Source organism: Pseudonaja textilis, chromosome 5 (assembly GCF_049901715.1).
Source record: "Pseudonaja textilis isolate UNSWEBS1 chromosome 5, rPseTex1.2, whole genome shotgun sequence".
In the NCBI taxonomy this organism is placed as follows: Eukaryota; Metazoa; Chordata; class Lepidosauria; order Squamata; family Elapidae; genus Pseudonaja; species Pseudonaja textilis.
In genome coordinates this window covers 60,404,587-60,422,030 of record NC_141994.1, presented here as the reverse complement: position 1 = coordinate 60,422,030, position 17,444 = coordinate 60,404,587, and the positions used below count along the sequence as shown (strand labels likewise).

The 17,444-nt window shown below is 37.8% G+C and overlaps 1 protein-coding gene across 3 annotated transcripts in view; it reads right to left on the bottom strand.

Moving 5' to 3' along the window:
• The window catches only part of WNK1 (WNK lysine deficient protein kinase 1), a 124,161-nt gene that overhangs the window by 23,286 nt on the left and 83,431 nt on the right, over positions 1-17,444 (bottom strand). Inside the window, exons 11-21 of one of the 3 annotated variants that reach the window (XM_087935043.1) lie at positions 14,294-14,365; positions 12,802-12,927; positions 11,785-12,249; positions 10,571-10,819; positions 9,845-9,945; positions 8,675-8,837; positions 7,633-7,749; positions 6,648-6,794; positions 5,392-5,449; positions 4,590-4,727; positions 2,144-3,552 (exon numbers count right to left, since the gene is read on the bottom strand). In XM_087935043.1, coding sequence (XP_087791169.1) covers positions 2,144-3,552; positions 4,590-4,727; positions 5,392-5,449; positions 6,648-6,794; positions 7,633-7,749; positions 8,675-8,837; positions 9,845-9,945; positions 10,571-10,819; positions 11,785-12,249; positions 12,802-12,927; positions 14,294-14,365 — 3,045 coding nt within the window. The remainder of the gene's footprint in view (positions 1-2,143; positions 3,553-4,589; positions 4,728-5,391; positions 5,450-6,647; positions 6,795-7,632; positions 7,750-8,674; positions 8,838-9,844; positions 9,946-10,570; positions 10,820-11,784; positions 12,250-12,801; positions 12,928-14,293; positions 14,366-17,444) is intronic. The other 2 variants (XM_026718805.2, XM_087935042.1) reach the window with 2 other exon arrangements.

Genomic DNA, 17,444 nt, shown 5'->3' with positions numbered 1-17,444 from the left:
ATTTTAAATCCCATCTGTATCTTACATGGGGTTTGAACATGTATTGTTTAGATAGACCTCTTTGGATAAGTAGTTGTTCATATGCTTAATTCAAAAACAAATACATTCAAAGCAAGATTAGCTAGAGTCAGGTTACAGCTGAAGGTTACAGTTATTTGAACTGTTCATGAGATTGGCCTAGCTACCATGCAAATGAAGGAGAACATTAACAAATATGTTGAAGGAAACTATAAAATTGGTTGTTCTATTAAACGATACTGGAGCATGCAAATTCAAGAGGGGAAAAGTGATGTTACCAACATTTGTTAAAACAGATGCACCCAAATATCAGCCTAACAAAAAAGTTCTGGATGGTTCCATTATACATAATACCATAGCAGTGAGTCTGAAAAATGGAATGAAGAGTTTTGAACATCTCCCTCCAACTCCTCCATCAAAAATAGGTAGCTGTATAGAACTTAGAAGTTGTTACAATATATCTTTATATATGATAGTTTGGGGGAATGTTTAACTCTACATAAGAAAACACAAAGGTTATCATGAAGGAACCTTGTAAAAGAGAATGAGTTAATTTGATCTTCCTTTGTTTTCTTCAATAAACTTAAAAATAAACTCAAATCTCCATCAAGTTTTTCCAAACTCCTGCAACCTGTTTGTTTTCCCCGTGTTCAACAGCATGAATGTTCTTTTTAATCTGGCAAAGAAATGTAGTTTATAATCTCTCCCACTTAATATTTAAATGAAGACAGCAATTACTCAGTTGTGTTGCAGATCTTAAAGTGGTGATCTAGGGATTCACATGTATGGGGTATGTTCCTACACAAACCAATATTCTGAAACATACTTTGGCTGAGTTTTTATTGGCAGAAAACTACCCTTCAAAAATAGACTGTGATGAAATGTTGTCCAGATTCCCAGGAGGAAGGGAATGCATTAGTCTGGCAAGATTTCTGTCTATAGGTAAGAAGCAATGAAAAAAATTGCTCAGAAAAAATGTTAACATGTCTTCCTTGGTTACTGAAGCCTGACGTAGACTCCACCCTGTTGCATTCAATTTCCTGGTAATTACTCAGTTCCAGGGCATTATAAATAAATGGGCCATTAGTAAGCACATTCAACAGGGAAAGGGTCACATGAATGTACATATGATCACTCAAAGAATTATAGCTATAATACAGAGACCGGATTGGTTAGCAATGGCTGTTCTGGCATCATTAGGAGAGAACCCTGTAGGTCACATAGCAAGAACCTCAACTGACCCTGACTTACACAACTTCCTTCCAGTTATCCATTGACTTCGCTTGTCAGTAGTCAGGAAAAGTCACAAACTTTGATCACATGTCTGTGGGACACTGCAACGGCTGTAAATATGAGAACTAGTCACAACTACCACTTGTTCAGCACCATCATAATTTTGGACAGTCACTGAACATGGAGCAAGGACATAGATTTTATTTTTATCCCACCTTTATTATTTTCATAAATAACTCAAGGTGGTAAACATACTTAGTACACCTTCCACCTCCTATTTTCCCCACAACAATAACCTTGTGAGCTGGGCTGAGGAAGAGTAACTGGTCTAAAGTCACCCAACTGGCTTTCATGTCTAAGACAGGATTAAAACTCATAGTCTCCTAGTTTGTAACCTGGTGCCTTAACCATTAGACTGGATTAGTTGAGGAGGCAGATATATGACTTTACAAAGTACACTGCTATGATGATATTCAGTTACCATAGTCTTAGCTCTCCATAAATTTATTGGGTTTAAAGCCATCCAAGTTGGTAGCTACCACAGTATTCCTCGTAATTTATATAATATAATTATGGGTGGTATTGTGAAATACCTTTTACCCAAATTCCCTACCATTCCATTGAGTGAACCAAAATTTTATTAAAAATAGGTTAAAAAAAATCTCTATCCACCTCCTTTCGCCTCACTCATAACTTTTGATATCTATTATTCCTCTTCTGCTTTGCTTTTCTAAGCAGACATACAGGAAGCACTAATATTTATAATATTTAGCAAAGAACTAAAATGACGTTAAAAACTTATAAAGGTTGAACAAAAAGATAGATAAATATTTAGCAGGCTTTTCATTTGACATGATTTAAAATGTTTCGGTAAAAATACTGGATTCCTTACCGATGCCCGGCTAAGAGGTGGTTTTGAAGGAGGCGTCCCAGGTTTAGTTGTTGCTGTGGCAGGACAGCACGTCACTGAGACAGAACTAATTGGGGTGCCTGCTTGTCCTGGAGTGGCAACTGGTGTCACGACAGGAAGACCTGTTGGACCAAGCACCAAACTTGCAGGTGGCATACTGGTACTTGTAATGGATACCACAGGCTTTGTGGGTGCAACACTAGTACTTGGTAAGCCGGGAATGGCTGTGGCCTCCGTCGCTAAGGATGTTTCCAGGGACACAGAGGGGTGAGCTGTTCCAATTCCACCATGTTCACTGAAGAGGGATCGTAGTTTTTCTTCCAGGGTTTTTATGTCATCTATGCCAGGAGCTTTGGGCTGGGTGTCAATATCCCCTTCTAGACAATGAGTATGGGGTTGATTGGGTAATGGAGCTGGCTGAGGCTGACTGTGTATTAAAGTCTGCTGGACAACAGGTATATTAGCTACTGGCTGTGCCAGAGGTAGGGCACCAGGCAAAGGGACCTGGGGTAATACTGGGGTAGAGGCTGCACCCAATGATGTTGCAAAGCTAGATGAGGTAACTATAGGTGGGACGGGTAATGGCTGTACCACAGATTGCTGGGAGCTGCTGCGAGATGTACCTGAGGCTCCTGTAGAGAGTATTGGTACAGAAACATGCACAGGTACTTCACCTGTATGGCACAACTGTGGATTTTCTGATGCCTGTTCACTTTCTGATCTTGGCTGCAACACACTAACCACTACCATTTTTGCTAGGCTGGGAACAGAAGTGCTGGTATTCAACTGAGAAGACTGTGAAACAACGCTCTGGGCCATAGATACAGGAACTGTTTGAGATGTTGTTGAAACAGCACTACCAACTTGCTGGGACGGCACTGATGGCGCCATAACACCTGATACTGTAACACTGGGCCCTGTTGTTGCAGCTTGTGGCAACGTCAGAGAAGCAGGCGTGCTAATACTAGTAACAATTTCTCCAGTAGCAGAAGCTGCCTGGACTACAGTTGTTGATGGAAATGAAGGTGTGCTGACACTCAAAGATACTCCACTGCTTAACTGTGACCCAGGCAATACTGGTGGTGGAGAGCTTGGGACTGACAATTCTTCACTCGCTGGAAGCCCCATTTCTGTGGACTGAGTTGCTGATAAAGAAATACTAATGGAGGGAGGAAGGGATGCAGAAGAAGCAGTTTCAGTTGTAGATGGCAGCCCATTGGCACCTGAAGCTACAGTAGGAAAAGGAGGCACAGCTTGGTTAAAAACTGGGGGAGCTGTGCTAGGTCCTTCCGTGTGCTGCATATGCTTGAGATCTGAGAAAGCTTGTTGCAGACTGAGTGACGATGCAGAATGCGAGAGATTCATCCCAGGACCATGAGATGTGGAAGCAACTGAAAGAAAAAGACACAGTCGACATAGTCAGGAAAATTTACCCAAGGATAATAATGGAATGCTAAATGCTAATGTAGTTTGCACTTCTATTGGTAGTCCTTATTTAACAACGGTATTTGGAATCAGAATTTCTGTTACTAAGCAATGAGGTCATCAAGCACAATGTGTGACTCTGCTTCTTAGTGACAGCAGTCCCTGCAGTCCCATTACCGTTGTTCAGTGAATTATAGCATATCATTAAGTGAAGACTCGAGAAGACCACAACTTTCAGCTGGTTTCTCCATTGATTCTGCTTGTGAGAAGCCAGCAGGAAAGGTCAAAAATGATGATCATGTGACATAGACACTGCAATGGCTGAAAATCCAGGTCAGTTGCTGACCTTCCAGAGTATGATCACATGACCATGGTGGTGCTGCCACAGAGGGACTTCTGAAGAACGTTCATAAATTCAAACGGTCGCTGAGCAAGTGGTCATTAACCAAGGACCACCTGTACCATCTTCCTAACAAGTGCAATAGCTTACCATATAAATTAATCAAATTCTAAAATCAATACTGTATGTGTGTGTGTGTGTGTGTACACAGACATAGAAAACAAATGTAGCCTAAAGCAGGAGCATGACACTAACAAAACCACTAAATACTATTACCAGTTCGCCCATGTTTTTAAAAGTTGGAAAACAGCTGAAAACTCATGAGATAATCGATATTTTAAATCTTTCCTATGATCTCATTTTGATTGTTTTTTAATTTTAAAATGTCATGTGATATCCTGAACATATAAACACAGTTGTTTGGGTTAGCTTTAGACAAGAAAGATTAAAACCCAATATAGATAAAAATGGCACATCACATGTCAATAGTCATACAAAGAGAATCTTTGAAGATGCTTTCAAACTCTAGATATCTGGTGAAAGATGGATATTTAGGTCAGGGTAATTTACACCATTTTTGATTAAAACAAACCCAATTAAACCAAGCCTATGCCTGAAAGCAATACGAACAAACATTTTGTGCAGGAATACTATTTAACTTACCCGAATCGAAAAGCTCATATTCTGATGGAATGGAAGTGAAAAATTTCTGTTCTCGCAGTCTACTTTCTGGTACAGGACTGACAATAAATCTTCTTCCAGCAGAGTGGACTACCTCAGTAAATGAATTAGGAGGTACACCTAAAATAAGAAGAAAGAAACTGTTTATAGTTGTGCAATTACATGCAATCCAATTTCTAATTCAACGCAAAGTTCGTGCATTCTACTACATGTAGTCCACATGTATGATGACAAATTGGGACTAGCATTATTGTCACTGCTAAGCGATGCAATCATAAAACATGACATCCTGTGAGAGCACCACTAAGTGATGACAATCTTGGCAGTCCTAATCATCACTGTAACCCCATGACACGTGGGGTCATTAAGCAGGAGGTAATGGGAGTGCTAAGGAAGAAGGATAGGGCTGTTTATGAGGAAGTATCACTGATGGGCGGGGGGCTGATGCTGTTAATGTACCAACTAGGGAGCCAGGGGAAAACAGGCTGTGGCGCCTGTGAGCACAAGGAGGCCAGGGAAGCTTACCGGAGTAAAATTCCCTGCCAGCTTCCCATTGGTTTTGATTGTGGGAAGCTGGCAGGGAAGATCACAAATCGTGACCAACTGCTGGAACAGCTGGAACTTTGAGGACTGGTTGTAAGTACCATTCGTTGCAACCTCAAACGGTAGCTGGATGAGCAGGCAATAAGAAAAGACTATGAAATAGGTCGTTGGAACTTTACCAATAGGTGGTTGAAATCAAAATCACCAATGCCAAATCATAGTAGAATTTAATGATATTTGCCTATTTTTTGTGGCATGGAAGAAACAGGATCTGGTTGCTTGAAGTCTCCATCCAATTTCTGTAACAAAGGAAAATTTCAGAATTATAGCCATAACAATTAGGCTAAAGTGTGTGTGTGTGTTTTATTTCTATCTCACCTTTCTCTATTTAATTCAAGATGGTATACATAATGCTCCTATCTCCAATTTTCCCTAGAACAACAGCCTGTGTGGGGGTTGGGCTGAAAGAAAGTGACTGGCCCAAAGACAGCTGGCCTTCATTCCTAAAGAAGAACTAAAGCTTACAATCCAACAAATTATCCACTAAAAGGACTTTCCATTTTCCAGCTACTCATAAGATGCATTACTTCAGAACAGAAACTCTGCTCACTGAAATGTTTAAGTTCAGTTGTAAATTTTAAATTTGATATTTTGGTGTCTTGCTTTTAAGTGTTGTGAAATCTACAAAACTGTATCTTTAGATTTATTTATTAAATCTATATAATGCCCAGCTTGCTGTTCTGGACAACTCAAGTGCAGGTGAAAATTATTGATTTTAATAAATACTAAAATCATCTAATCATTGAAAGTTTGACATAAGAAAAACATTTCTCAAATGCTTCATATTTCAAAGCTATTTTAGTTTCCTCACTGGCCTTCTCCCATGGCACTTAATTTGCCTTTTCAGTTTGTAACACGGACAGTAAATAAAATGAAGTGGCCAATCAGCAAGTTGGAACAATAGAAAATGAGATGAAGGGAGGGACATTCAATCATCTTTTCTAAAAGACTGGTAGGTTCCATTACATTTCTCTTTTTCCTTAATTGCTTACAGATGGGCACTTTAAGACACATTATTTAACCTTAAGATAGACTAAATTTGTAGTCTTTTTTTTCTTCCTCATAATTTCCCCTTTCTGTGTCAGTGTTTCTCACTTTTCAGAAATTTAAAATGTATGGACTGTATCCTAGCTGGAAATTCTGAAAGTTGAAGTCTACATACTTCTAAACTACAGGCAACTTGCCACTGAGCATACTTATGCCCACATTCCTGTCTCTGGGAACTAAGCAAAAGACCTTAAGGAAAGGAAGGAAATAAAACCTACAATAAAGGGATATAAAATGGACAATACTGCTGAGAGAGAGAGAGAAAAAAAGACCCACAATTATTCATATGATGGTTCAATTTCAGATTATAAATATCTTTTGCTAAGATTGCTTTGCAAAAACAAAAAGAATAAATAGGATTTTTTTTAAAGATAAATGCTGGACCCATACCTGCTTCTGCATTCCATCCATACTTTGGTCACCTTCTGCCTCCATACTGGGATCTTCATTGAGCATTTCATCTGCCTTTTCTATAATATCTCGAACCTGCTCAACAAATGAATCTCTCTCTATTGCTAATATGAATTCATTTTGCACCTGCATATAAAATTGGAATTACAGTAATTATAGAATTGCTACAGGGTGATCTTCTGGAGCAAACAGCAACACTCTCCTTGAAAACCTATAAAAGGTGAACTACACAGCATTCTAGGAAACACACTTTCTTCATTTATCTTCTAGCCAAAAAAATGGCAAGTAATTTTTCAAATGGACAAATGTGAGCTGAATTGAGTATTAACAGAACTGTAATTCTGGACAGTAAATACCCAGACAACTACTATATTGAGTTGGCAACAGTTTTCTGTATCACATTTGTGATCACGTGGATGTCTGCAGCTCAGTGGCAGCCCTAGAGCCAGATACATCTATATTTGGCATAGAGATTCTCAATTGTCACTTTTAATTGCTTATTATAAATCACTATTTTAATTTCTTCTCCTTTAAGGATTAACATGTTTAAAAAAAGGAAAAGCAATACAAACACATTAAACATTTATTATAAATGATGCTATACCTTTTTGCAAACACATACTAGTAATGGGGGGAGAGACGGGACTTGTCACCAAACTAAAACTACTTAGTAACATCTGATTTCAGAATTTCAAACAGTAGCTGTTAAAGCAGCTGTTTGCCAAATAAACGATAATTTAGGGGGAGAAGGCAATAATCCCTGCAATCCAAATTTTGATTTAACCATTTTAATACAAAGAAGCTGAATGTTCAGCAGAAGGTAGAAACTGCAATTGTCTCGGAAGTAGAGATTTTAGGAGGAAATGTACCAAAATTAAAATTTTGGAGACAGTAATCTGATAGGGTAGGTTACTAAAACTAATGCTGCTAACAGTGAACTAAGTCCTCATATGAACTATTTTACCATTATAGAAGCGATTTCCTCTGGATTGTCACCATCCAAGTCAAATTTGAACGTAACCATTTTTCTGTTGTGTGTTTCTAGCTGACATTCCACAACCCGATCACCTTTATTTGAAACCTGGAAAAACAGAATGGTTTTCAAAATGCAAATTGAATACAGAAGATCAACTACAGATATGCTGAGCTCAGTTATCTAGTGCAGTATTTATTAACCAATGGTGTCCAGTAGTCGTCTAAATGGGACAAAATTCCTCTTTCTAGCTCAGAAAGTAATGTGTAGGAAAGAAGCAGAGCCACCAGTCTAAAGTGTGTTAAGAAAAAGAAAATGAACATTCTAACACAGGGGTGTCAAACTCAAGGCCCAGGGCCTGGATCTGGCCCGCAGGGTGTTTAGATCTGGCCCGCAGGGCTGCCCTGGAAACAGCAAAGGACTGGCCTGTGGAGCCACCCTCACAAGCTCAGTTTTTGCTGGCAGAGTTGCAGGAGGCCGTTGCAGCCAAAAACGGAGCTCGGGAGCTCGTTTTCACTGGCAGAGCAGTCAGGCCACCACAAGCGCCGCCAACATGAACGACGTTAATCTGGCCATGCCCACCTTGGCCACACATACCGCCAGCCCTCCTCCCCCAGAAGTCAAACACAACCCTGATGTGGCACTCAATGAAACCGAGTTTGACACCCCTGCTCTAACAAAACAAGAAGCCTACAGGAAATTTAGGTTTGAGAGCCAAGACAAAGTAGCATTTCATGCACACATTAATTGGGCAACAATTAAGGGAAAATCTGCCTACATAGTGACAAATAATTATTTTCACTAATTATTTTACAATGATAGCAACACTACAATTGTATATATTTGTAAATCTTACAATAAGTCATAAAATATATAGGATATCTCTAAATCTCACCCTCCTCTACTCCCTTGGAAAAAGTGAGCTTTTGATTTCTATCTTGGCAGGAACCAGCTTCTTTGACAGAGTAATCCCAAACTACTTAGTACTATATTTTAATCAATACAACATGTATTACACAAACAGGTAACTCACATTAAGAATTCTCAGTTTGGGACGTGTAGATTTCTCATGTCGAGAACGGCTGCGTACTGATTTACGATAATGCCGCTTTGTAGTCCTCCCTTCGTGTCTACCACTAGATGCTGAAACACTTTCATTGCAATCACTTAAGCCTGAAGCAACATCTGAATGAGCACTAAAACAAAAAGAAAAAAAATAATGTTAGCAATGTTTTCCATTTCACAAGTGAAATTGGTTTTGCAGGTCTTATTTTCTTTGTTTTAGGTAGTTATGGTGGGGACATACTTTCTCAGCAAGGCAAATAACCAAACAATTGAAAAATTTTATTGTCATATATATAACTACAGTATTCATACTTTTGGGGGTGGGGGAGAGAGAATCCCTTGAGATTTTTGTATTTCATACTGAATAAAACAGAAAATGTTCTGAATATTTAACCAAAAATAGTAATGAGAAATCCTGAGAAATGTATATTTGCCTTCATTCAATAAAGAAGCTATTTTGAATAACTTAGAATTTGAAACCTCAACATTATTATTAACACGGGTTCCTTTGAGCCTAAACATATGATTTTTACAGCTGCCATTTTCTCCAACCATCTTTCTTCTTTGCTCTGTCAGTCCTAGCCAAGAGCATTAGGGACAGAACTAATACCTTCAATGTCAACTTAGAAGCATATTTAAAAAGGGGAAAAAAAACAAACCCTGAAGCTAACCATGACTCAGAAATTAACAAACCAATAAGGACACTTAGAACAGACTGGAACAACCTAATTTTATTTTACATTTAGAACAAAATCAGAATGTTTTGTTCCAGGACTAGGACGAAAACTCAGGAGGTGGGAGTTTTGTTTAAAGAACAGAATAGCATGCACCAAAAATGAATTATCCACAACAGCCCAATAAATTATAAATACTATGCAGTTTTCTACTGTATGATATCATCTACTTTAAGAAAGCTTCATCTGCTTCAAGAATAACAGGAAAGTTATTATTAGGTGATTATGCTGAATATATTAGGTTCCTGCATGCTCTAAATATCTCAGAAAATTTATTCCAAATTGAAAAACACAGTTTTAGCTTACATGCAAAATTAACTAAAAACACTATCAAACCCGAGCATAAGAAAATCAGATTCTTTGCTATCGCAACTGTCTTTCAAAAGCAGTAGCTTACTATTTACCTGTCTATTGAAGAAACTAATGGAGTTGATTGTGAAGGTTGCTGCTGTATTGAAGGCTGAGGCTCTGGGGGTGCAATCTGTGTGATTCCGGGAGTTGTACCCTGCAATGAGAAAAATGAACATTCAGTTACCTTCAGTTACCTTCTTAAATGATTTCTTTTAATTTGATATCATAGTCCAATCATCTATGCAACTAGAAGCTTTTGAAAAGCTTTCTAAAGCATCTAAGTGAATTCAAACTGTTAACTTTCAGAGGGTTTCTCGTGCAAATTCAAGAAGTCAACCATGAGATTAATGTGACATCAAAGCTTGCCATGCAACCAGAAATCTTACTTAGCAGAATGTGCAAAAGAAAAGCCAATGAAGAATGCAGGGCTAATTCAAATCTCTTCCATTAATAACAGGGCTGCAGAGAAGAGTTCTGAGGAAAGTTTTTTTTCTTTCCAGGTACTACTGAGAATCTGTATCTTATTTAAAGGGCATTACTAGCCAGGAGAGAAGTACTAGCAAGTAATTTGCATCTGGGAGGCCCACTCACTTCCCAACAGCACAGCCAGGGGCAACAAGGTTTCCACATTGGCATCACATTCTGCTGTAAGAGAAATTCATTTGAAAGTTAACATACAATATTAGCTGGAATCTGAAAACGGGACCGGATCTATAACTGATGCTTTGAAATTTCGTTTCTAAAGCACATTCCCAACACCATGCAGTTCATCCATTTACCTCTAATGCTGTCTGCTGGGTGGAAGCAGACTGGGGCACTTGAACCTGTCCTCCTAGACTGCCCAAAGAAACTAAAACATTCTGCTCCATGTAAGGATGCCCTACCGCAGCAAGATAGCTTGGCTGAGCCAATGCTTCTGTGGGTAAAGGAGGGGACAATACTGCAGAAGGAAGGCAAGCAGAAGCCACAGAAGAGGAAGCAATATTTGAGTCTCCAATATACTGTGCTGGTAGCCGAGGTGGGAAACCCTGTGACAAATGAGGAAGCCATGTTAGCTTATTTTAGTGTGATTGGTATGAAACAGTATGAAATAGACAAGAAAGGAGAAATTGCAAGCCAGGTTGTTAAAAGTGTGTTTTTTGCCCAACCACCAATTTAGACTTAAGTCTTATTTCAGAAGCTCCAGAGCATATAGCCTTAGGGACAACTTTACCTTCCAAGCCATCACGCAGCCTATATCTCTAGCAAGCAACTACTCCTCTTTGAAAGAAGAGCTTCAGCTGCAAACACTTCAACGTCAAGGTGAACTATGCTACTCATGGTAAAGTTAAAAACAAAAACAAAAACTTCTATATTTCATCTGATCCCTCTCCCAGTTTTTTTTTTAATTCTAGAGGTGTGTTTGGCAAAATATAAAGCAAACAGTATTTTCATATTCTAAAATTAGAGAGAATATGCTGAGCATATGTTCACAATGTAAAAAGCAACAGAGAACATTACAGACCAAAAAAACCAACCAAATAAAAGTATCTTGTTTGTTCTCCCAGTAGATCATACCTTCCAGTTTAGGAGGTGAAAACTGAATAGCCAATTTTTTTTAAAAAAAATATCTTAGTAACTTGTCACTTTCTTCAAGCAATTCTAAGGAAGCATCTGGATTATTATACATCCCTTCTTATATTTAAGCATGAGATAATACATGGAATTTAAATAGTAATTTTAACTTTTTTAGACATTAGTAACCGCCTTTGCACTATTAACTAATAGATGGTACTTTTTAAAATAAAACCATCACTGCTTTTTTAAAAACAAAGGGTCCAGTTTTTAGATAGTTTTTAGCTTTAAATCAGAAGATTCCCATGTACGCTGATCTTTTCCTATTTATTCTTCCATGTAAAGCAGAGCTCCCATATTCAAAATTTTTCATGGGAATTAAATCATTGGGGAATCGATGAGATTACAGAGTGGGACTTTTGCTTGACTCTCAAAATACCTGGTACAAAGCATCTGTAGCTGGAAGTGGAACTTCAGCAGTTTGTCCCAGAGTAGAAGGCAATCCCATGGATTGAACACCTGGCTGAAGAAGCTGTGGGAGCACCTGGCTGGACAGCTGAGCCACAGGCTGCAAGAGAGTTGGAAGCTGGCTAGGGACAACAGTTGATCCCACAGGAATAGCAGTTGCTGCAGCAGATGTAGCCAGAGTTAGCAATGGCTGGTTAATGCCAGCTGCCATAGAAATGGATAGAGATGGGAAGCACGGCTGAGCCACAGACACATGAGGTGCTGGCATGGGCATCTGAGAAGCTGAGAACTGTGGAAGAAGTGGTGGTTGTATGGGCTGTCCCACTGGGAGGAAATGAGACATAACTGGGGCAGCTGAAGACTGAGCAAGGGAAGGTGCTCCCATAGGTGACTGTGATTCACCCTGGATGATCGGCACTGTTTGGGAAACAGGAAGCTGGGGAGGTAAAGAAAAATAGAAATAGGGTTTTAAGAAGCAGGGTTGCAGGAAGCATGTTCTTACTGCATTAGTCCAAGAAAGAAAAAAGGGTAACATTTTACTGAGTAAGAGAGCATAAAAATATATTTGGTAAAACTAGCAGGAAGGTTTCTTAGCAAAGATTAAAGAAGAAGAAAAGGTATATAGGAAAGAGCACTTTTAAAGAATGTTCACTATTAGATTATTGGTAATACTCTCGAAATTATACATACCAACGGCACTCTACTTTTTTCAAAAACCAGCCTATTACATAATTTTAGATCATGTCCAAACTCATGCAGGCAAGTCTTTCCCTTTCATCGACTTCATAATTAACACATCTTAATTATATTTTTCCACACAATATATATCCTGCTAGTCTGTTGTTTTTTTTATCCACATGAAAGTAAAAATCTAAACTTTAGATAGCCTAGAGCAGGGGTCTCCAGCCTTGGCCACTTTAAGGCTGGAGGACTTTAACTCCCAGAATTCCCCGGCCAGCTTTGCTTTGCCTGTGTCCCCAGCAGGTACCTGAGGCATAGGCATTACTTGTGCTTGTTGTGTTACTGGTTGTAACGGAGCAGCTCCAGTGGAAGCTGATGGCTGTGGAATTTGGTATTGCCCAGACTGCTGAGAGGTGGTTGGCTGTTGGGTAGTCTGAAATGAAGAAATGGGGGGAAAAAGAATGAACTCAGAAGTATTTCATTTTTAAAAAAATACTCAGTTTGGAATAGGTCTGCCTTCTGTAAGCATGGCTTCTATGAACAAGAATCATACTGACACTAAAATAAAATGAGCAAGTTGTAGTTTTCAAATACTGTTGGGCTACAACCACAATCAGCCCAAGCCAGCCCCTTCAACATTGGGGATATTTAGAATTATAAATCAACTTTTATGGTCAACAGTATTCTAAAATACTGTGTATAAGTTAGATAGCTATGCAATTTGTTTAATTAACCAATCAATTTTATTCAAACACTTACATTCATAGCCAAATAGATATGGAGGAAAAGGCCCCCCTTTTTCAATTTAAGAGCAGGTTTTACCAGCTTTTGATTTAGCTGAAATCAATTGTTCTTCTTAATGCTTGTCCAGTATACAGTTGTTTTTGCTTGCTAGCTCTTGCAGTAAAACTACCAATGCATGATGCAATGAGGGGTTTTATTTGCAAACCTGTTGAGGTAATTCCCTGTTAGGAGAATGAGCGCATACAGGGAGACGTATTTGAGAGAAGTGTTTGAATAATACACACACAGTACACAGATACACTGTACAGTAAATGTAGGTTTTTCCTTCCAGAAAGTTTAAGCAAAGTTCAAGATAAGCAGTCCAAAAGTCATTCACAAGTAAATCAGTCAGTTTTTCAATCCAGGGATAATCCAAATATCAAATTCCAGTATCATAAACAGTTCAGTATCGGACTTACATAAAATCCAGTAATATCAGTCAATTAGGAAAAATGGAGAAACAGCAATACTTTCCAACAGAAGGAAACAGAGACTTACTCGCACTTTCTTCTGAGGCTCAGACTAAGACAAACCAGGTTTCTGGCTCCATCTTATGGCCATTTGAGTAACCACACCCAATTGCAGTTTTAGCATGCTCTTAAAGAGACAGTATTAAAATGTCTATCCTGGTTTATATATTTCTAACCCAAATACTTGTTAGGTGACTCATATTCCTAACAAAACCTGATGCTAATTAGGAGTGAAAATGCTGAGAAAGCATGATTGGTCCAACTCACCATGTTGGCTTCTATGCCAAAGGAAAATGAAAAGACTCAAGCAATAGTGGAGTTAAATGGAAAATATGTCTGCATCAATAGCAGAAAAATGTGTAAAACCTAGGATGTCTGGTTGTTACATCAGACCAGTTGCTAAATTTATAGTATTTCCATACACATATAAAATTTTTGAATCTCAGGCATCAATCCAGAGGAAAAACACCAAAAATGCTATGAAAATACTTTGAAGGATGTCACTCAATCTACAAAGTGATACAGCTAACAATCATTCATTATTACCAGTTGATTTTGCTGCAAAAGTTGCGATGATGTGCTCACTGATGATTCATTTGAGGATGGCTGCCCTTGCATCTGCATAGAAGGGAAAGAGAATCAGAATCAGACTATTCATCAATTTCTGTATTGGGAACAATGAAACAAGAATGACCTAAAGTAATAATTGCCCTGAAATGGAAAAGCATTTTATTTTATCAATTAGGACTGTGCAGTAATCCCAATTGTCTAAAAGGGACTTCACAGCGTACCCATCTGCAACACTTAAAAAACAGTTGCATTTTTCTAGTAATCAAACTCAGTTACTAGTATTATAAGAATACAATATATGTTTGTGAGTGTGTGTGTCTCTGTGGGGGTGTTAATAAAAAAACAACCACCCCAAAAGAGCCTGTGCTAGAAATAGATACACACAATTTCTACAGGAAAAATGCTACTGGTCTTTATTTTAAAAGTTTAAATTTCCTTCAGTTTTTCAAAGATTTATATGAACCTAATCTATCACTCAAGAAAACAAAATGCTAAACTATACTTAGGTGAAATAATGTTATTTTCTAGCAAATCTAAACAAATCCAAGAACCTTATTAGAAATTTCTCAAAAATGCTGTAAGAATCTGCTGTTTTTTCAGAAAAAGCACCCAAAGCCAATGGTTAGTAATTTCGAATTTTGAATGAGTAAAGCAAGCAAAATCAAAACAACACAGTTATGAATGGATGTAAAACTGGAATGGCAATGACCACCTTTTGCAATCATTCCCATATAATGAAATGTGTATTATGTATTGGGCTGTATCTCAATATATAATGAAAAACAAATGTTTTCAAGGAAGTAAAAAACAGAATTTAGGTTTGCAATACAAAAGTGGCAAGAGAGAAAAGGGTTGGAGAACAATACAAAAGAAGTGGATATTTTTTAGTTAATCTGAAAATATAGGAATATACGATAAGAATTTCTTATTAAACAAGCATACAGTATTCAAAACTTCATGTTAAGAGGGAAATAGGGAACACAGTTCTGGAGTCATCCTGAGGGGAAAAATACTATTTCTTGAAATGTCTTGCAATATATGCCCTGATAATTATGTGACCATCTTGAAATATTCAGTGTACAAGTTGATTAACTGTTTATATTTTCATTTCATTTTCCAAGATTCTTAAAACATGCCCCTTCCCCCCATCACAGACCTTATTAGAATCACAAGAAATAGCAAACAATGGTACAAAGTGTTTGGATAGGGACAGATGTTTTGGGGCCAAGGTACAAGTTTGAGTGTGCAACTTAAATATACAAATATATTACATGTATTTATATTGGCTGTAACCACATAGCAGTTTGCAAGGTAGTCTTACATTAGAACAGTATTTCTCAACCTTGGCAGTTTCAAGATATGTGGACTTCATTCCCATCCTAGCTGGGGAATTCTGGGAGTTGGAATCGACACATCTTCCAAGTTGCCACGGTTGAGAAATACTGCATTAGAGATCTCACCTTACATGGATAAGCATGAGAATGCTTGAGGTAAAGCTGCCCTTTGGTCTACTTATGGCATGCTGCAATAATGTGGAAGAACTGGTACTATTCTTACCATAAGCAGATAACGTTGCATGAGGCACAGTGTGACCAATGCTGGTCATCTAGTCTCCATGTTCTCTATCTAATTAAAAAGCATTAGCTGAAAAATCACGATTGGTCAAAGATACAATGGAAGCAGAGCTAAATGCCTGGCAACTGCCATAGCATATGCAAAATTTCTGCTTGGAATGTGGAGAATTAAATAGTAAAAAGTAAGCATTATAAATAAAGAAAACAGAACAAATGATTGCATGAGTGTGAAACAAGAGAAATAGGAATGGTATGATAGATTAAAAAGAAAGTAGTCTGATACTGTATACGGAATTGCTGAATGCATGCGGAAACATTTATGGAGATTCCATATTATCTAGGTCATGTCTCAAAGGTGCTTTTTCAAGGAAAAACAAAGAAAGTCTAGTTGCCTTTTGAAAAAGCACCTTTGGGGCATGCAGGAAACAGAAGGTGTAAGTTTAAATATGAATGAAAGGGCTGAAATATGTATCAAATGCATGAATTGGTATCATCCAAGTGGTATATAGAATTATATACAGGTGATAACTGCATGTGTTATGAATGTGAAAGATGATTATGCAGGAATCAGGGATAATTATAGAAAAATAGTGTAATATTCTGAATTAATTCAATGCATAAAAAATAACCCTGTTAGATGCAATGAAAGAACACATGGGAACAAAAGTACAGAAAAAGTGTCTGGACAATTTGATATTGCGCTGCTTAAAAAAGAATTGTTTCAAATATGTGGTTAAGCATATCTATTCATGCATGCATATATGGAAAAAGAATGAATCAACAAACATGACTGTTTTGATATTTATGATGAAGGATGTGATTATTAGTGAAGGATGGAAGGAAATTAAATATTGTGAACGTAGAGCAGATCTTTTTATTTTTTTTGGCTAAGATCAAGAATGAATAAGGGAAAATAAACTTTTTAAAAAGTTTGTGTTAGTGGCAAATATCTGCAGCTGGAGTATAGGATGAGAATGGAGGTTCATTCTCAGAGTTTGTGGATGTTTTGTTACCAGGCTAGGTAACATTAATGTGTTTTAAACAGTAGTCCATATCAAAAAGGGACTTGACATATAACACACTTTCCCAACAGAATGGATAGCCAGAAGTGGCTATAAGGCAGCGGCCCCCAACCTTTTGGGCACCAGGAACCCGTTTCATGTGAAAGTTTTTTTCGCAGGCCAGAGGGAGCAGAAATTATTATTATCTATGTTTATAACTTTCTGTTTTATGTATAATTTTTCAAACAGCTGAAGATTGTATAATCTGCACACTTTATTGTGATATGTTCCACTACTGTCTGATTAAGCAAGTTTTATGTATTTCTGTGGTGTTTTGATGTCTTATTATCAGAGTTTGACCACACTGATCAGCAACTAATTTAGTTTAATCAAGGAGAAAGATGAGCAGATAGTGCAGACACCCATGTATCACTATTATTACTCCTTATGCATATCTTCAACGGGGCCAATTATGGATTGGTTGTAAAATTTCCTGAAATGTTTAAGTTGGGGGAGGAAGGCAGAATCTTGGAAAATGGAAAACTGGGGAAC